The sequence below is a fragment of the Amphiprion ocellaris genome, chromosome 11, assembly GCF_022539595.1.
Source record: "Amphiprion ocellaris isolate individual 3 ecotype Okinawa chromosome 11, ASM2253959v1, whole genome shotgun sequence".
Lineage (NCBI taxonomy): Eukaryota > Metazoa > Chordata > Actinopteri > Pomacentridae > Amphiprion > Amphiprion ocellaris.
In genome coordinates, this window is record NC_072776.1 from 25,213,742 (window position 1) to 25,235,859 (window position 22,118).

Genomic DNA, 22,118 nt, shown 5'->3' on the forward strand with positions numbered 1-22,118 from the left:
AATTGGCAAGTTTGGACTCAGCACATTCTTGAAAAAGGACACTAATACCATTAAAAACAAGTGGCCTGGCCAGCTTCATCAGTGCAATGTCGTAATTCAGTCCTCTGGGCCGGTAGCGAGCATGGTGTATGATACTTTCCACAGTCAGAGATTGGGCTCCATGGATCAGCTGCTCTGTCAGTCCCACATGGACAGCCCACAGTGAGGAATCTTCAAACCTGAGCATAGACATGAAGCTAATTTCCATTAAAACACAATATTTCTGTCAGTAAATATAAAGAAAACAGAGAGATAACTGCACACAAAATATACCACTTTTCTTTCTCAGTCTACAGTGGCAAAGCTGTTGCATGTTCACGTGTTGTTAATGTAAATTAACTCTTGCTAAATGTACACATGTGAACAAAAGTTTACATACACCTGTAAAGACCATGTATATCATGGAAGTCTTGAGTTTCCAATGCTTCTATAAATCAGATTTTTTTCTGTGATAGAACCATTCAAATCCACAGTTTTTTGTCACAAAAAAAGCAATGATGCATTTCGGCTCTTTCATAGATTTATTGTAGGTCTTTTGCAAAAAAATCAATGCTAATATTTAATTCAATGTTCCTTGGCCATTTTCACTTCAACTAGATGCTTTTGGTAGCTATCCACAAGCTTCCGGTTGTATCTTTGACCACGCTTCTTGACAGAATTGGTGCAGTTAAACAAAATTTGCTAGCTTTCTGACACAGACTTGTTTCTTCAGCTGTCAATTGTAATCATTCACAGGTAGTTACAAAGTCATGCTGCTGAAAAAAATCAAATAACTCAGCTCTCTACGTTAACAAATCTGATAATTCATGTTGCTGTGAGCCACAGACGATAGACGATAAATCTGTGAAAAAAACAAAATGCATTGTTGTTTTTTTTTGTGATAATGAAGCATGGGTTTCAGTGATACAACCTCAAAAAGTGGAGCTAGGAGTCAGTGGAAATGATGTATATGGTCTTTACAAGTCGATGTAAAAGTTTGTTCACTACTCCAAGTTTTGGGATGTTTAAACCAACGGCCTCAGAAACTTGTTAATGGGATGGAGCTAAGAGATCTCTAACCTTGCCAGGTAAAAGGTGAAAGAAGGGAGAAATCCGAGACCAGCTTTTACAACTTTGCATGATGAACTGTTGGTGTCTATGTAGCAGTTGTTTTAATCTGGCTACATGATACCTTCTTATTCACCAGTTGATTCACACGGAATTGCACTAAACAAACATAGGAAAAGGTAGTTTTACTTCAGTAGTGAGAAATCCTGTTAGGCTCTAAACAACTTAGATTAGTCAGACACCAACACAATCAGTCTATGATAATTTACACACCACTTCCGTCCAGAAAACTACATGGTTTTTCTATGAAATTTGGCACAGACAATAAAGGTCCCCAGTCTCTTTTCCACCATGACATTGACATTTCTGGCATTTAGTGTACTGTCTTCACAACTATTGCATGGACTGTCACAACATTTGGTTAAGATGTTCACAATGCTCAACTATTAAATGGTTTGTCATACAATTAGGTTGAGACATTTATGCTCCCCTCAATATTGAATGTGTGAAAGTCCTCTGCCGTACCCATTGCCCCACCATATCCTGCTCTGACTGCTGAATTTGTTGCTATTTATCTAATAGAATCAGCCTTCTGTCACTTCCAGAGTACTTTTTCACGTCAGCTTCCTGTCTTGGTGGTAGAGATGCAGCGTTCTATTGTTTACACCAGGGACCAGGTGATGAGCCTCCAACAGTGTGCTGCCTGAGGCACAAAATCCCCACAGAGCTGAGAAGGAGATACGGGGCCTGCAGGGCCGGAAGGAGGCAATGGCAAATAATGGGGAATGTAAGGTCTTTGGAGAAGAAGATGGATGAGCTAACATCACTAATGAGGAGTGACAGTGTGTTTCATGAGGGCTCTGTTATATGTTTCACGGAGACATGGCTACACAGTTGGTGAAGAGGGACAGGAGTTGCAGTGAGAGTAGCAAGAAGAGGAGAGTTGCTCTCTACGTGAACAAGTGATGCAACCCCAGATGCGTTACTGTGAAGGGATGTGTGTGCTGCCCAGACATTGAACTGCTAATGGTAACTATTCGTCCATATTACTTTCGTAGAGAGTTTTCTCAGACTACTGTCATAGTTGTTTACATTGCTCCCGCAGCCAGTGCATCATGGGCTACTGATGTCATCAACTCTGTGACTGCATCACTACAAACACTTCACTCCAGTGCCTTCATAGCCATCTCTGGGGATTTTAATCACATCACTCTTAAATGAGCTACGCCCACCTTCACACAGTGAAGGGACAACAAAACACTGGGCCTCCTGTAGGCTCTTGTTAAGGGAGCATACAATTCCATAGCTCTCCAGCCTCTGAGCAGTCAGATCACAACCTGGTTCACTTTAAGCCCATCTACATTCCTGTTGTCCAGCTGCAACCAGTGATTACCAGAACTTTTCGGATGTAGTCACATGCTGTAGAGACTTTGCAGCATGATTTGAGGTGCCAGACTGAGATGTTCTTCGCAAGACACATGGGGAGGACACTGATGAGCTTATGTAACAGGTGTGTACACAAATGAGTAATTTCACCTAAAATCCCCCATTGTTTGTGTTTACATTGTTAATTGATTATTTTGCTCAGGATATCATTGTCATTGTGTATTTATTTATTAATGTTTCTTGAGGAGCTTTATTTTATTTTGACTTTGCAACTTTTACTCTCGCAATATTTCTGTGACCTTTACCCTTTTGTGATGTCACTTCCTCTCTGTTCGTGCTCCTTTCTTCAGACCAGTGTTGCCAACTTGGTGAATTTCTCGCAAAATCTGGCGACTTTCCAAAGCCTCCTGGCGACTTTTTTTGACAAAAGCGACAAGCGACAAATCTAGCGACTTTTTCTGGCGTTTTGGAGACTGACATGAAAGCTCGGATCGTTCTGTAGTGACTGTCCTCAACGAGCAGCAGGTGCTGCTGTGAGCTCCTCCCCTTCACAAAGCGCAGGCGGTCAGTCTAGTAACCCCACAGCAGTCCCACTGTCTGATTAGAGGAGACCCACGTCACTCCACAGCCAGACGGCAGCTGAATCACGCATGCAGATCCCGTCCTGGCTTACAGAGCGGGATATAAATGAAAATGTTTCTTTAATGTAACACTAAAATAAATCACTGCATTTAGCCTCTAGTTTCAAAACATATTTTGGGTGTTTTATACTCACTTTTTGTCTCTCCCACAATGTTATTCCTCTCTCCTACAACGTTGATTACAATTACATGCAAACAGGAAATTACGCAAATTAGGCGATGACGTCATTTAGTGACTTCTAGTGACTTACAGGACAGCCAATAGCTACTTTCCTTACTGAGGAGTTGGCAACACTGCTTCAGACGGTCTGTGAATCTGATAGGAATGGGTGAGTGAACAGACAGCGCTTTCCATTTGTAGCTTTAGATCCAGGCAAAACACGTTTGAATGTGGTTTAAGGCTTGTTTTATTATTTCTGATTTATTTAGTTTAATGTCTGAATTTTATGTTGTTATTTTTAGTTGTAGAATACAGCAAGCTAGTGAGGACCTTAGGCTAGCTGGTGAGGGTGCGTGGTTTCCCAGTACGTTTTCTTCTCTTCTTTAGAGCAGCGAGCGTGACACCTCGTGGTTGCTGTACCAAAATTACTTTATTTTCATCAGGTATGTGAGCTTCCTCTCTTATTTGTGTGTCTTGTATTTTGTTTAATTGTTTTCATAGTTCTGCTTCAGTGTTGGTATTGTGTTCTCTGAAGAACAACAACAACACACACACACATACACCCACACACACACACACACCCACACACACACCCACACACACACACACACACACACACACACACACACACACACACACACACACACACACACACACACACACACACACACACACACACACACACACACAAAAACTCACTGTTGGAGCCATTTCAATCAGCAACCACTAAGTAGTGCTGTGATCTAGATACCTGTTTATTTAAAGGCCACACTAATTAACACAGGTGTGGCGCATATGGGAGGTCTATTGTTTTTGAGCGTGACGAAGACGTGAACTGTTGGGAAGACATTGCACTTTGTTGATATTGGTGAACTCCAGACGGTAAATAAATTTGATATATCCATTCATAATTATGAGTGTGGACAACTGCGTTTTGTAAATATAGAAATATAGACTCTATTGGTGTTATTTTTGCCACGACGGAGTACAAGGGCACGTCAGAGCAGCCAGAAGCCACGCATTCTTTAATGGACATTTTTATTTCATTTTTTGGATGCAAGACAATATTTTATTACATTTTTTTTCATGATCATGTGATATTACTTATTACCCCTATATAACTGCCAGCATTAAATTTTACTTATCTATTCTAGCCTTATTGTAGCTCACTTATTTCAGCAACTTCAGTAATGTATCGTACTTATATCTTATTGCTTTTTAACATTTTAGGCACTCAATTTCTTATGTTATGTCTTTTTTTATACCTGCGCAATATCTGCCAGCAGAATTTTCGGGATTATTACAGTCTGGTCAATCAACCTAACAGCAGAAGTAAATATGTTTACAGTCTGGTATGAATAACGGTTTTGGTCTCTATAGCTAACTTGACAAACCTGACAACAGTTTGTTACTTAACTCACTTGTTTAAATTGTAGTAAGGTTTAGAGTTATTTATAATTAAGAACTGTGCTGCTTTGACTGACAGGTGGGTGCTGTCACAGGACAGTCCATGGCTCAGAGATGTTTACATGGCCCTCCTCAGCTTCACGCAGTGTTCTACCTTTTTGCTCATTTTTAAATTAGCTAGGAGTTGGAGGAGTCAGGCACTGCCAGGATGGTGACAGTCTGAGCCACCACACTGAGCTTTAAAACTGCTGCACAGAAAACCAATGAGTAACATTGCTGACAGTCCTTATTTATATACAGTCTAAGTTGGTTTTGTCCATCTGTCCTCACTTCTGGGTGGTTATGTAGTGTGTAGATTATCGGAGTCTGATTTTCTGACTCACCCATACACACAGTGTGCTGCAGTGAGGATCCAGCGGGATGTTATGATGGAGCCACCACATAGGTGTTCGCTCTTGTAGTGGAGGCTGACCTGCCAGGGGAACTGACCAGGTTTGGAGATGTTACCTCCAACAATACGAGCGTTGTACTGTGGCCTAGATCCACACTCTGAGGACAGACATATGGGTCATAACTTAGCAATTTCACAATGTCAACACCAGCTTACACAAACTGATATCAGTCAAAACCAACTATCCCACAGCTTATAGAATTCTCTCTGACCAGATCCTTTTTCACATTCAGTTTGGTAATACTTTGAAATACAGCCAGCAATTTATCACGTAACTACTGGAACAGCTAACTTGTAATAGTGATACTGGAACTGGCAAAACAAGACAATAGAGAATTCCTCCCTGTCTTGTTTTTCCAGAGGAAAAAAACAAATAAATCACTCCAAGTATTGTTTTTCCAAGTACAGTCCAGGAAAGAAAAGTATAGGAAAATGGTCCTGACAATCTTCTTGCATAATGTGTAAAAAAGAAAAAAACCAAACATTTTAAGCAGAGAGAAGTCAACTTGTTAAAATATTGCTTACATATTCTCAGTGGGTTATTCAAAGAATTAAAATATTAGCTTCCTCAATAAACATCTTATTGAATACGTTTATTGCTATTGTTTCCTTCTCAACAGACAATAGAATCCTTTCAGAAATATCCATTTGAGAAAGGTCCATTTTCTACTCCAGTGTTCCTTATGAACTCCTGGAGTGCTAGATCAACTTGACAGCTAGGAGCCAATTTTTTAAGAGTAGTTCCATTTATTTATTTGTCCCTATGTCATTTAATGCAATTTAGCAAATCCCTGTAGTGTGGCAAAAACTACTAAAGAAGGTTAAGGCCTTATATTGACAAAATTGTTTTTTAGCTGCTTTCTTTCCCACCAAGTTCAACACTTGACTTTAAAACTGCAAGGTTTTTATTGTTGGATGCTTTATCAGATTGGGATCTGTTTGTGTGTGTGAGTTTGGAGGATTTGACAATAGTTTTGATTTTTTTGGACAATGGTTTTGTTGTTTCTTGAACCATTCCTGAGCAGTTCTTGCTGTGTGGCAGGATGCATTCTCCTGTTTGAGGGAGGCCATTGGTGTTGGGGAATGTCATGGCGACTTAAAAAACCCAGGTGCAAACATGAACCACAAGCAGCCAAGATGTCTGTGTAGTTTCTCATTCATCCGGGTCATGGTTATCCAAAGTTGTTTAAATCAATCCAACTGGACTTTAAGAAGGTTCCTTGAAGACGTTTCACCTCTCATCCAAGAGGCTTCTTCAGTTCTGGTGGTGGTTGATGTTGCCTCAGCTTATAACATCTGTGAGGTGTGGTCAGTGTTATTCACATTCCGACGACCATTGCCAAGGCCCGTCTGGCTCCTCAACGATGGTCGTTGGGAGCCAGGGAGTGACAAAGGGGGTCGTTGAAATGCGAGTTTCACCGAGCCTCGTATGCTAATGGTGGTCGTTAGCATGAGCCACCTCACCTGAGTCATTCTGCTGAGTAGTTCTTTTAGGGAGTTTTGAAAAGACTTGATTGTAAATTGGCGAAAGATGATGTCGCAGACCACCCCCCCGTTCAGAGATGGCTTCTCCATTTTGACATGGATGGCTTCTTTCACGCCTCTCTCAAACCACCTGTCCTCCCTGTCCAAAATCTGAACATCGGTGTCCTGAAATGAGTGTCCCTCTTCCTTGAGGTGAAGGAAGACCGCCGAATCCTGTCCTGAGGAACTGGCTCTTCTGTGTTGAGCCATACACTTGTTAAGTGGCTGTTTGGTTTCCCCTATGTAGAGATCTGAGCATTCCTCGCTGCATTTAACTGCATACACCAGGTTGCTCTTCTGACTGTGTGGTGTGGGGTCTTTTGGGTGGACCAGTCTTTGTCTGGGGGTGTTATTTGGCTTAAAAAAGACAGGGATCTGGTGTTTGTTGAAGATCCTCCTCAGTTTTTTTAGACAGTCCAGACACATACAGGATCACTATGTTGTTTCGCCTGTTCTCCTTCTCTTCAGTTCTCACTGGGTTGTTCTTTCCGGATCTTGTGTGAGCCTTCACAAAGGTCCAGTCAGGATATCCACAAGTTTTCAGTGCCCCTTTCAGGTGTTTGTGTTCTTTTTCCTGGCCTTGGGTACTGGTGGGTAACTTGTCGGCCCTGTGTTGCAGGGTCCTGATGACCCCTAGCTTGTTCTCCAGTGGATGGTGAGAGTCAAAAAGCAGGTACTGGTCCGTGTGTGTTGGTTTCCTGTATACTCCAACACTCAGACTTCTGTCCTTTTCTATGTGGACCTCACAATCCAAAAAGGGCAAATCATTGTCCTTTACATCCTAGTGTAGTGTTGGAACACACTGTGGCACCATACCCTCCAGAGCATTATTTGAACAGTATTGTTCTGCAGAAAGTAGTGTGTTGCTATAAAAGCAGAGAGGAAAAGGCAGACAGACCATCATAACACTTACAATGTCGGTCTTTCCTAAAGAGAAATTGCGAAGAAAGTCAAAGTGTCCGTGAGTAGTTTTCTTCACCAGCTAAAGGCACTCAGAAATTGGAGGAAGCTCTGACAGGAAGAGGTCTGGAAGGCCCAAAGCCACAACAGAATCAGAAGACAAGTGTCTGAGAGTCAACAGCTTGTGTGATAGGTCACAGGACAACAGCTTCAAGCACAGCTTAATAGTGGTCGTAGTAAGCAAGTCTCAGTTTCTTCTGTGAAGAGAAGACTTGGAGTTGCAGGCTTGACAGGTGGAGTTGCAGCAAGAAAGCCATTGCTAAGATGTCAGAATAAGAAAAGGAGGCTTGCCTGTGCCATGAAAAACTGCCAATGGACTACTGAAGACTGGAAGAAGGTATTGTGGACTGATGAAACAATATTTGAAAACTTTGGTTCATCACACAGGATTTTTGTACGCCATCGAGTAGGTGAAAGGATGGTTCCTCAGTGTGTGACATCCACTGTCAAACATGGAGGAAGAAACATGATGGTCTGGGGCTGTTTTGCTGCATCCAGGGTCGGTGACAGAGTGAGAGGTACCTTGAACCAAAACGGCTACCACAGCATTCTGCAGCGCCATGCAGTATCCTCTGGTATGCGCCTAGTTAGTCATGGGTTCATCCTACAGAAAGATAATGAACCCAAAACCTTATGCCAAAAGTACCTTAGGCAAAAAAGAACAAGATGGTAAGCTTTAAAGCATGGAGTGGCCAGCACAATCTTCAGACTTAAACCCCAATGGGCTGGTTTGGTTGGACAGAAGAGTGAAAACAAAGCAACCTACAAGTGCCACACATTTATGGGAACTTCTGCAACTGAGTTGGGAAGAACTTTCTGAAGAATATTTGATTTCCATTGTGGAAAGAATGCCACGAGTATATTCAGCTGTTATATCTGTCAAAGGTGGCTACTTTGATGAGTCAAAAGTTTAGAATATATTTTGGTTTCTAGATTGTTTTTTTTTTACTTAATTTGTTTATTTGTTCTATGCTTTCATTTCAGAGTACAATGAGACATTAACATGCATAATTTCCAACAAAAAACTGGAAAAATTGTGATATTCTAAAACTTTTGAACTGTAGTATAAATGTGAGTCCAATATATTGCTTTGAGGGATGTATTAGTTTCATTAAATGTTATTTCTTAAATTACTTAGCAAGGATTTCCTGGCTCAGTGTGGGCCTTTACCAACACAGAACAGTGTGCATGATTGACATGCATACAAGAAAGGCAATGTGTCTGTGTTAGCTTTTTTGACAGAATTCTCTGGATTTTCCTGCTATTTTTTTTTTTTTAAATGAAAGTAAAAAAGGTCTATTATATGTGAATGAATGAAACCCCAATTACCAATACTGGCCAATATTTATTTACTACTTTTTATCAATGCTCATTCTTTTTGGACTGGCAATTTTGCTGTTGCCTGACATTGAAAATGAATTATCAAGTCCATCAGGGTATCAGAGGCCACGGCATCCTGAGTAGTCTATCATTTACAAAGTGAATCATATGCAACGTAAAGCCTCTTCTTCCTCATATCTCACACCCACACTCATCTGTGTGGGGGCAAAGATAAATTTAATGACAGGGTTATTTTTCAGGCTTGACATGGTTCTTCAGAAAGGAAATAATATGATTTTCACATGCTGAGTAGAAGTCATAAATCTTTATATGTACTAGTAAAATTGGCAGAGTGAGCATTTAAAACTTGTGAATATTAAACCAAATTATCAGCATGCAGGCCTGCTGATGATGGCTGATGGTGAAGGCAGGGTTCACCCTGGACAGGTCACCAGTCTATCACAGTGGTACGTATAGAGACAAACAAGCACACTCACATTTACACCGACAGACAATTTAGAATTACCAGTTAACCTCAGCATGTCTTTGAACTATGGGAAGAAGCCTGGAGAAAACCCACACATGCACAGGGAGAACATGCAAATTTCCTGTTCTCCCAGGTTTCAAACATATCAGGCCAAATTACTCCAGTAATTCGGCATAACCCTAACCCTAACCCGGCCCATGCCGGGATGTGAACCAGGGATCTTCTACCTGTGAGGTGACAGTGCTAACCACTGAGTCACTGTGAAGTCCTATTCAAAAATTACCTGTTTTGTTTTGTTTTATTGCAAAATGCAACTATATATTGTTCCAAAATTGTCACTTGTTGACTTTTTTTTTTGGTTTATATGTTATGTGACTTCTCATGAATACTTCACTTTTTTCACATTTCAACTCACCCATAATCAGAGAGCTGCCTTTTTCCAGGTCAGAGAGAATTGACTTATTTCTAAAGAGGGCCCTAAACAGAAGGATGCAGGATTGAACATCCTTTTGATCTGTGAAATAAGCTGTAGATCTTAATCAATTAGCACTCCTACATTTTTTTCAGACTGGCTTCACATTATCAGACAAGGGACCAATGCTGCTCTCGCACAGACTATTAAGGTTTGTAGGACTGGATAATATGATATGTGATTTGGAGTTAGTGAACTCAGGAAAAAAATCTGCCATTCAGCAGTTAACTTCACAGAGACAGTCTAAAACAGCAACGTTTTTAGGACACCAGGTATCAGTAGAAGGCACCTGTATGCCAGCTGCATAGCAGCAAAAACATATGTAGTGATGTTGCATAATTTGTCCAAGTGGAAACCGAAATAGAAGATAAAATGGGACTAAAAATGTAACCTTGTGGCTTGCAACAGGTAATGTAAGCTGCAGACGAGTAATTCCTTATGAAGCAGGCTCTTTGTAAAGGTTGGAATACAAAAAGAAGGTACAGTGCAATGACACCTACCCTGTTTTCCATAAGTTTAAATAAAATGGCATGATCTGGGCAGTTTGTGTGCCATGTAAAGATCTAAAACTTAACTAAAACTTCTAAAGTATGCTATTATGACACATAAACACTAAAAGTTGAGAATAAACCAGTTTTCTAAAACAAAAAGAATTAAAGCTGCAAGCAGTGTTGAACGGGTCCTCGCATCCTTGCTAGTCGGCGAATCCAAGCATGTCCACCAGGTGGCGCTGCGACCGAGAGTGTATTTCATTCAGTGGATGCAATGAGGGTTGGACTCTGATCACACATGTAAAGTTTCAGGCAGATTGGAGCATGCACAGGCTAGTTATGCAACACTTCCTGTCCATCCACTAGGTGGCGCTATGACTGTATATTTGTCTATGTATGTCATCAGGACCAGACTCTGATAACACATGTAAAGTTTCAGGCAGATTTGAGCAAGTACAGGGTAGTTATACAGTCTTTCCTGTCCATCCACCAGGTGGCATGATCACTGCGGCTGTATATCAGCATGTCAATGTCATCAGGGGCAGGGCTGTGATTAAATATGTAAAATTTGAGGCAGATTGGAGCATGCAGAAGATAGTTACACAGCAGTTTATGTTTCATGGCGAAGCATTCACATTCTGAAGGCCGCCATGGCCACACCATTTGGCTTCTAACTTATATGACTTTTCATCACCAAGTCCTGCTGTGTGGACCGGTCTGCTCTCGAAAATGACAAAAGTCATCAAAAATCTCACAATTAATCCAAGATGGCGCACTTCCTGTTGGGTTTAGGGGATGGCTCCAAGAGGCTTTTTTGTGTGTCCTGATGTACTCTATAGGCCTCCCAAATTTCTTGGATGTAGGTTAAACACACTGCAAGGGCTGTTTTTTGAAAATGCTGTAGGGGCGCTATAGCACATGCAGCATTGATATCCATACAGTGTCCTTCCATTCGCCGATGGTGATGTGTGTGGTAATTTTGGTGAGTAATGGAGTATGCCTGAGCTGTCAAAAAAGTACTTTAATTGTCACGCAATATTTGGTTGCTACGGCAACAGCGTTCCATGAAATGTCAAAGCCTTCACAATGTGGGATTGTCAAGAGGTGAAGACTTGGCTGACAAGTTTAAAGCATTATATCACAACGTTTGTAGCCATAGTGCATGTGAAGTTTGGGCCAGACTGAGTCATGTGCAGCTGAGATATAAATAATTCAATTTTCATGGCAAAACATCAAAGTTCAACACGCCGCCACAAACACGCCCTTTCATGACGAGTCCCCATTTTCTCTGTACATCATCATCAATGTGTTCAGGCTTATGTCACCACATTTGAGGTGAATTTGGCCAACGGGCTGGCAATAGCACATGAAAGTGTACAAAATATCAAATTCCTGATACCACAATCAAAGACAATGACTGTGAATGTATGTTACCATATGAATGTCCTTAGGGCAGGACTCTGATCATGCATGTAAAGTTTCATTCAGATTAGAGCATGTTCAGCAGAGTTAGACAGCACTTCCTGTTTCATGGCAAAGGATCAATATTTTTGGGTGCTGCCATGGCCACATCCTTTGACTAAAAAAAACTTTGCTAACTTTTCATTAGGAAGGACTGTTGCATATGCTGGCCAAATTTGACATCTCTTGGACTTATCCCCGAGGAAGAGTTCATCACAAAATTTTCACAGTTAATTCGAGATGGCCGACTTCCTGTTGGGTTTACAGTATGGCCGTGATTGACTTGTTTGCGTTTCCTGATGTGCTGCATATGCCTACAAAATTTTGTAGCTGTAGATGAAACATCCTGCGTGTTGGCTAATGCCACATTTTCAATTTTGTAGGGGGCGCTATGGAACCATTTTGGCACACATAAGCACAAGTCCCATAAAATATCAAATTTTTCACCGGTCCTGATGTGTGTGCAAAGTTTCACGCGTTTTCAAGTACGTTAAGGCCGCCAACAATGTGATTTCCCCGTCCGACAAAGAAAGAATAATAATAATAATAATAATAATAATAATAATAATAATAATAATAATAATAACAGTAATAATAGTAATAATAATAATAATAATAATAATAATAATAATAATAATAATAATAATAATAATAATAATAATAATAATAATAATTCCTTGCATTACAATAGGGTCCTCTGCACCGTCAGTGCTTGGACCCTAATAATAATAAAAATTCCTTGCATTACAATAGGGTCTTTGCACCGCTGGTGCTCGGACCTTAATAATAATAATAATTCCTTGCATTACAATGGACCCTAATTAAAGCTGCAAGCAGCGCTGAACGGGTCCTCGCATTCTTGCTGGTCGGTGACCCCAAGCATGTCCATCAGGCGATGCTGCGACTGAGAGTGTATTTCCGCCCATGTGACAAGCGCTGGATTCTGAGCACACAGGTCAAATTTCAGGCATATTGGACAATGTACAGGCTGTTTATGCAGCACTTTCTGTCCATCCACCAGGTGGCACTATCATTGTGACTTTATATTGGTCTATGGTATTCATCAGGACCAGACTCTGATCACACATGTAAAGTCTAAGGAAGATTGCAGCATGTACAGGGGATTTACACAGCACTCTTTCATGGTGAAGCATCAAAGTTCAGTCAGCCACCATGGCCACGCCCTTTGACTGTTGTGTGCGATTTTGACAAATTCTCATCCTAATGTCGTGCTGTATATACTGTTCAAATTTGAGGTCTTTTAGAGCTACAACCTGTGAGGAATAAATCACTGAAAATGAAAAAAAAACAGCCAAAATCTGACATCTAATTCAAAATGGCGGACCTCCTGTTGAGTTTAGAGTATGGGTTCAAGAGGCTTTTTTATTCATCCTAATGTGCTACATATGCATGCCAAATTTCATAGACATCGGGGAAAGTTGCTGTGGGGGCAGACGTTGATGTTTCATGGCGAAGCATCAAAGTTCGGGGGTCACCATGGCCATGCCCTTTGACTGATGCAGATGATTTTGAGAAGTTGTCATCATTATGACCTGTTATATGTACTGGTCAAATTTGAGGTCTCTTGGTGTTATCCCCTTTGAGTGGTTAACCACTGAAAATGGCGAAAATTATCAAAAATCTCACAATCTAGAATGGCGGACTTCATGTTGGGTTTAGGTTTTCGGCCCCCCGAACTTTTTTGTTCACCCTGATGTGCTACAAATGAACACCAAATATCGTGCATGTAGGGGAAATGGGCTGCGGGGGAAATTTATTAATAATGCTACAGGGGGCGCTATAGCACATGCAGTGCTGAGATGCATACAGTGTCCTTCCTTTATCCAATTGTGATGTGTGTGGCAATTTTGGTGAATTTCCAAGCATTTCTATTGTGTCAAAAAGTATTTCCTGTTTTATGGCCAATGATCAAATTTTCAGGGGCCGCCATGGCCACGCCTTTTGGCGTTTGAGGAACCTTTTGAAAACTTTTGATCATGATGTCATGTTTTCTATACTGGCCAAATTTGAGGTCTCTTTGAGTTAACCCCTAGGAGGAGTTCGGTCTCAAAAATGAAAAAAAATTAGCAAAAATTGTCCAGTTAATTCAAAATGGAGGGCTTCCTGTTGGGTTTAGGGTATGGCTCCGAGAGGCTTTTTTGTGCATCCTGACATGCTACATATGCCTCCCAAATTTTGTGGACGTAGGTGAAACGTGCTGCTGGGGCTGTTTATTAAAGTTGTTGCAGGGGGCGTTATAGCACATGCAGTGCCGAGATGCATACAGTGTCCTTCCTTGAGTCGACTGTGATGTGTGTGGTAATTTTGGTGAAGTTTTCAGCATTTCTAACCTGTCAAAAAGTATGTTGTTTGTCATGGCAACAATGCGTTGATATGGCAACAGCATTGTATCAAAAGTCAAAATCTTCACACTGTAGCATTGTCAACGGGTGAAGAGTGAGCTGATAAATTTCCAGAATGATATGACAAAGTTTGAAGCAATGGTGCATGCAAATGTAATTTCTAAACTTGTTGTTACCAATAGGTGGCGCTATGACTTTTCTAAATTTTTGAGAGTGGATGTCCTCAGTCTGGGCCTGGTGTCCAGCACATGGAGTTTTGGGCAGATAGGATTGGGATTTGCTGAGATATAAACATTTTAGTAGTCATGGCGAGACATCAAAATTCATTGCGCTGCCACAGACACACCTTTTGATGACAAGTCACCATTTTCCCTGGGAATCATCTTCAACATGTTTAGGCTTATGTCACCACATTTGAGGTGAATCTGGCCAACAGGCTAAGAATAGTACATCAAAGTGTAAAACATGACACTTCAGGTTGCCAGCAGGCGGCGCTCTTACTGTGAACATATTTCATCCTATGGATGTGATCAGGGCAGCACTCTGATCATGCATGTAAAGTTTCAGGCATGATTGGAGCATGTTCAGGGCATTTACACAGCACCTGATGTTTCATGGTGAAGGATCAAAATTCCAGAGACTGCCACGGACACACCCTTTGACTTTGGAGGAACATTTTAATAATTTTTGATCACTAAGGCTGCTGTATGCACTGGCCGAAATTGAGGTGAATTGGAGTTCGCTCTAGAAAAAAATTTAAAATGGCCCAAAGTCTTACATTCAACCAAAATAGCTAATTTCCTGTTGGGTTGGAAATATGGCTGTCACTGACTTTTTTGTTCAGCCTGATGTGCTGCATATGTGTACCAAATTTGGTAGCTGTAGGTGAAACGTGCTGCCCATGGGAAATTGTAGGGGGCACTATGAAGCCATTTTACAACACACCTCCACAGTTCCTATAAAATATCAAAATTTTCACCAGTTGTGGTGTTTGTGCAAATTTCCATGAGTTTTTCAGCATGTTTAGGCCCTCAAAAATGCAGTTTTGTGGAGCAAACCCTAGGGTTCCAATAGGGTCTTCACACCATTCGGTGCTCGAACCCCAATAAACCCTAGGGTTTCAATAGGGTCTTCCGCACCGTCGGTGCTCGGGTCCTAATAAACCCTATGGGCTGCACAGTGGCATACTGGTTAGCACTTTTGCCTTGCAGCAAGAAGATCCCCGGTTCGCTTCCTGGCTTTCCTGGGATCTTTCTGCATGGAGTTTGCATGTTCTCCCTGTGCATGCATGGGTTTTCTCTGGGTGCTCTGGCTTCCTCCCACTTCCAAAAATATGCTAAGGTTAATTGATTATTCTAAATTGCCCGTAGGAGTGAATGTGAGTGTGATTGTTTGTCTGTATATGCAGCCCTGTGATAGACTGGCGACCTGTCCAGGGTGTCCCCTGCCTTCACCCGAGTCAGCTGGGATAGACTCCAGCCCCCCCTGTGACCCTAATGAGGATTAAGCGGTGTATAGAGAATGGATGGATAAACCCTAGGGTTTCAATAGGGTCCTCCGCACCATCGGTGCTCGGACCCTAATGAACTTTAGAAATTGGCCTAAAATGATTAAGGATCAAGGTTAGATATCTTCAAAAGCGGTTGGAACACAAGTACCTTTTGATGAGGGGCTGTTAATAATCATTCAAACATTGAGCCCAACTGTGTCAATAAGCTCTTTAAGAAATTTGGTAATAATGATATCAAGGTTGCACATGGTTGGTTTAATTTCAGATGAAGAGGACAATGTCACAGGTTCAAAATTGCCCAGATAGAATCGATGCCTAGGAGCACTGATGCTGTTTTGGTAGCACTTAGTGAAGAACCTTACTAAGAAAGTTCATGTTGCTTTGTCCTTTAATTTGTCGGCCATATGTAACAGAATAATTGCATGAAACTCTTATTTGCTTTTTCAGTTCAAACTGTGCTTCATACAAATATCATGAAATACAGTTGTCAATCTGTACTTAATAGGCTCATTTGCACATACAGACTACTTGTCCGGGTGGGCAAAACTACATGCACACCAAAGTCACACCCCAAGTCATGCAAACACATCTTCACAAACCACAGCACATGTGATCTTCTCATTCCATATTAACCCCTTGACGCCTGAATTTATTTACAATTAAATAAAAAAAAATTGTGTGCTTTTGCTTTCCAGCTGATGCTAAAATAAGTAGAGATTGTTAGTTTATCTATTACACATAGAACAGAAATATAATAATAATAACAGATACATAATAATTAGGTCCCACTCCGACTGGTCCTACGAGAAACTAGTGCTTGAAAAAGGTTCCAAGGTAAGTATTGAATATGCACAAACCGGCATTAGGGGAATGGATATACTATCTCAGCTGCAGTTTGAATGAAAGTGGTATGTTGCGAATTCACGACAATAGGCGTTAAGGGGTTAAATCTGCAGAAAAAAGTTCAATGATCATGTTATAGTCTGTTTTCTTACCCAAACATTTCAGAGTGGTCACCAACCCTGAGCTGCACTGAGTCTTACTGTGGTGACACAGGAGGTGAACATAAAATCACAGAAAAGCTCAGCAAACATGGACAAATACTACAAGTTAACGTATTGATTTTTTTGTGACTTTCTAGATAATAAAATGCAGCACACAAAATATTGACATGTAGAAGAATATTTCTTAGATTGGTTCAAATACATATTGAATAACACTTACTCCAAGTCAGTGAAGATATCTGACAGCAAACGTTTAATTCAAGTACTACAGTTATGAAGGGTGACATGGTGATCAAGTGGCTATCACTGTCGCCATACATTAGATTCTGGGTTTTAACCTGCTGCCCTGTTTGCATCTTTCTGTGTAGAGTTTGCATGTTCTTTCTGTAGTCTGAATATATGCATGGTAGATAAATTGGTGATTCTGGCTGTCTGGTTGTAGGTGTGAGATGTATGTGGATGTGACTGGCTGTATGTCTCATGGCATTAGTTTGGTGATGGACTGGCAATCTGTCCAGTGTACCCCACCTTTCACTTAGGCGCCACCTAGCAAGATTGTGACTTCACATTATTCATCTGATGACTAGATTCCATTGAGGCTGTCCCATATAGAAGCTGTTCTACAACTCTTTATGATTCTCATTAGCCCCTTTTAGACATAGGATACATACCAAGTTACAACATTCTGTCATTCACACATAGGTCACTTTCCTGTTAAAACTCCTCAAAGATTCATTCACAGTGACAGACATGCAAGATTTGTCATACATGTGAAATTGGACAATACACCAAGTGATGTATAATACATAATAACGCAATGAAACCATAGACTAAATCTAAAGTAACTGAAGTAATAGCAGCTTATTGGACTATACAAAACAGCCTAGTTAATCTATGATTTCTTAAAAACTGAAAATTCTGTCCATTTGTCATAATAACCTAACAGCTTCTTTACCAACAATACAATAAAATATTCTGACAGCTGTGATGGAGTTCAGGACTCAATCTGTGGACAGACGCTATATAGCAAATGATTGAACTGTAGATTAGAAACTGTAACTTTGTGTGTGACAACTCACCTGACTGAGGTGAAGAAAAGTGCGCCATGTTCCAATAGAGCATTACCTGGATTGAATCCATCTCTATGTCTGGGATAATTTATAATTACACATATTTAATTTAAAATAGTGATCGGTGGTTAGTAGTGATGCCTCACAGCTAGAAGACCTCTTGTTCACTTCCAAGGGCTTCCGTGTGGAATTTGCTCAAAGGTATGTATTGAATATGCACAAACCAGCATTGGGGGAATGGATACACTATCTCGGCTGCAGCCTGAATGGAAGTGGCATGTTGTGAATTTGTGACCATAGGCGTCAAGGGGTTAAAAAGAAACAAGACAAGACAACAGAAGGGGGTTCATGTATGTTGGCTTTTCAAAGGAAAATCCCTCAGGTAGCTAACAAAGATTAACAGGACGCATTGAGGTACACTACACTATCCACACAAAAGTTCTGAAATGTTACAAAAGACTTACAAGTTACTCTGAAATATGCTAGCTTTTCAGAATAAAATATCCACACAAAAGTTCTGAAATGTTACAAAAGACTTACAAGTTACTCTGAAATATGGTAGCTTTTCAGAATAAAATGCACTTATATAAATGATACCTTATGTATAATTATAGAAAGACATTTGAACTGACAGAAGCTGCATCGGCACACCCAAAATTTCTTCAGAAATTTTCTAATTTTACTTGCAGCTCAATAGATTTTCAATTGTAGTATAAAGTAAACAATACAAGTGTGTTGCGATTTTGGCAGTAAACTGTGTCTTTTGCTTTCTGTGATGTTTTTTTGACCAGCATTGATGCTGAAATGTGGAAAAAGCCTTCACTAAATCATTTCACACAGCCTGAAGTACAGTTGCTTGTGTGTGCCTAACCATTAATGTGACTGGGGACAGTTAAGACCTGTGTCGTGTTGAAACGTTACTAGGTCAGAACTTGTAAGACTTCAATTGCAACTTATATGGAACAATGAGCACTGTGTTCATTCAGTAAGGAAGCCCTCACATTCAGTTCCTGTCAGATTTACAGAATGGAGTGCATGTCTGAATTAGGCTATAGAAAAGCTCAGGGAAGCAGCTGTAAACTACTTTTTATTGCAGGTTATATGGTTAACAAGACGTATATTTGACAAAACAATTAGTTTGTTTTCTCGAAGTCTTTTCTCTTTCAAAACTGAAACATGATGTCTGAAAACACCTCTGATAAAGCTAACAGTAAAGTTCACATTTGTGTTGCCTTTTCGTCTCTTTGTTGAGCTTGGAATGGACTCATGGTGCTTTTTGAGGCCACCAAAAGAACAAAACACCCATTTCAACTTAACTTACTATGATAACTTTGTGGATGTTACTTGTGTAAAATTTTTAGGGCAAAAAGAAAAATAAATCTATTAACTTGAATGTTATTTGTATATTGCAAATGGGAAAAGAGTTGAGTCGACTGCTGAAAAGAATTAGACAATGTTATATACATTCAAATCAAGCAGGTTCGGATTATTTCTGTGCTTCTCAATGTCACTGGCTATTAGCATTGTTAGTTTGCATAATTTCTCATTTATTCAAATGGGGAAATACACTGTACCTGAAGGTTGCGGCATTCTGGAGCTTAATGACCTGTGACTGGCTTTGGTTGATGGACACCAGGGTGGTCTGAAGGTCCTGCTCAATAGATGTCAGGGAGATGAAGAAGGACTCCACATATCTGACAAGACACCAGTTATTAAAATACTAGGACAATATTTATTTTCTTTTTGTTCTTCTCCTGTTTCTAAGTGCATCTCTCCCCCCTCTCCACGTCTCCTGTGTTCCCGTCTCCCTCTGCATTTCCCTCCCTTTTAGTTAGCTCCTATGTTATTTATTACTTCTTACCTTGTGTGACTCTTAAACTGTTTGCTCCCCCCTCATTAGTTCTATGTCTTGTTTATTAATGAGTTTTCTGTGGATACCCTGTGTGTTCCCCTGTCAGTTGTCAATTCCTGTGTTCAACAGTATGTGCTCCTGCCTCACTCCCTGCTTGCCAACTTACATCTTTGCATTCTTCCGTTACCTTAGGTTTTTCCCTTTAGATTTTACATGGCCATTTTACTTCTGTTGAGTCATCTTTTGCTGTAATTCACCAGGTAGAACCTGGCAGCACCTCCTGTGTTTTCATCTTCAGTGAGTTTCACTGAAGTTTACCTAAGTTTGCCCTATCTGCCAGTCTCTGTCAGACTCTCTAATAACCTTTACAATTCCTATGTAGTAGTATAAATCACTATACAGTGTATTGCTATCTGATAAGCCTTTTCACCACAGATCTGTTATTCAAACTGGATGTGTTTTATATTAAAGTGATCTATAGCTGTCATGTGCAACAGGCATGCTTTCACCCTCTAGTGGCTGTACTAATTATAACAAAAACAAAATTCAGGTGATGTACCTATGAAGCCGCAAAGTCAGTGTAGAGAGTCAGGGTGGATGGACACGTCAACCAACTTCTTGACAGTGAAATTAGTTAATTTCCTTTTTTAGAACCAGTACTTCATGTTGTTCCTTTTAACCATGACTGTTCAGAAACATGAACTGCATGCTTATTTGTGCAATTGTGATGACAAAGGTCCTTAAACTTAAGAAAATACTTACAGTCATGGAAAAAATTATTAGACCACTCTTATTTTCTTCAACTTCTTGCTCATTTTAATGCCTGGTACAACTAAAGGCACATTTGTTTGGACAAATATAATGATAACAACAAACATAGCTCATAGGAGTTTAATTTAAGAGCTGATATCTAGCCATTTTCCATGGTTTTCTTGATAATAACCAAAATCATTTAAGTTCTTACATCAATAGCTATGGCATTGTACTGCCAAAAATTGTGCTTTTAGGCATTCCATGTTTTCTGTCTGTTTTAGTCACGTTATACACACAGGAGTTAGTACTTGATTGCAGAGCCATTGTTTTTGATGACTGCAGCCATGCATCTTGGCATGCTCTCCACCAGCTTCTGACATTGTTTTGCTGTCATAGCAGCCCATTCCTGTTGCACAAATTCAAACAAATTTGCTTTGTTTTTGGCCTTGTGGTTCTCCATTTTGCATTTGATGATTTTCGACAGGTTTTCAATTGGATTTAGATCTGGTGATTGAGAAGGCCAAATCATGGTTTGAATGTTCTGGTTCTCCATCCAGGCATCAACTGACCTTGCCGTGTGGCAAGGGGCATTGTCTTGTTGGAAAATCCAGTCATTCGAGGCAGGAAAGAGTTTTCTAGCTGATGGAAGATAACTGTTTTCAAGAGTAGCCCTGTACATGATCTTGTTCATTCGCCCTTCACATAATTGGATTTGTGCTGTTCCACCCATACTGAAACATACCCAGATGATCACTGATCTACCCCCATGATTTACTGTAGGGGCAAGACAGCCGGGTTTGTAGGTTCTCCAGGCTTCCTCCTGGAAGCCTGGAGATGCCTTACTTACTGGTTAGTAAGTTGGCTGAGGGCGCATCAGCTGAAAATTGGATTCATCACTGAAGAGAACCTTAGCACAATCATCAACAGTCCAATCCTTGTGATCCCCAGCAAAGAGTAACCAGGCTCTCCTCTGCCTTTCATTGATGAAAGGCTTCTTCTGTGCCCTGTGTGACTTCAGACCAGTTTCAAGAAGCTGGTTTCAAACTGTCCTTGCCGAATAAGTCACATTTCTCGACAGTGCCCACTCATTTTTAAGGTGCCTGGAGGTCTGATGATGAATCCTGACACAGGAATGGATGAGTGCACAGTTATCTCGTGGGGTAGAAAGATGTTTCCTGCCGCAACCAGCTAGCAATTTGGTAGTACCATATTTGGCTTGTTTTTTCTTGGTGTAATAAATGGCTGTCTTGGAGATCTTCAGTTTTTTTGCTACCTGTCTCTCACTCATGCCAATTTCCAGCATTGTCAAGATGGCTGCCTTTGCAGCTTCACATAATTCTTTTGTTTAGGCATTATGTGAGAGCTGACAACTTCTGAGTTGTGCTACGGCTTGAATGAAACCAAGAAACCACTCTACGTCTTTGCATGTGCAGTGCTGCTTATGACAATCAAATGGCCTCATATATACCCTGGGAATACAATTAAGTTTAAGCATGTCAAATATGACATAAAGTATTATGTAATCAGCTGCATTTTTCGTCACGTTCATCGTATTCTTCAGCTAATATACCTTTAGTGGTACCAGGCATTAAAATGAACAAGAAATTGAAGAAAACAAGGGCGGTCTAATAACTTTTTCCATGACTGTATTTTAACCAAACCATGACTGTCCCCAACCTAGGGGAATTGTTTTTAGAAAACAAAAAACTTGCTAATGACA

The 22,118-nt window shown here is 40.5% G+C and overlaps 1 protein-coding gene across 1 annotated transcript in view; it reads right to left on the reverse strand.

Annotated features, from left to right (window-relative positions):
- tmprss3a (transmembrane serine protease 3a) overlaps positions 1-22,118 on the reverse strand; it is a 90,930-nt gene that overhangs the window by 37,061 nt on the left and 31,751 nt on the right. The window contains exons 7-10 of the mRNA XM_035945743.2: positions 19,368-19,487; positions 16,715-16,761; positions 5,064-5,229; positions 49-218 (exon numbers count right to left, since the gene is read on the reverse strand). Coding sequence (XP_035801636.1) covers positions 49-218; positions 5,064-5,229; positions 16,715-16,761; positions 19,368-19,487 — 503 coding nt within the window. The remainder of the gene's footprint in view (positions 1-48; positions 219-5,063; positions 5,230-16,714; positions 16,762-19,367; positions 19,488-22,118) is intronic.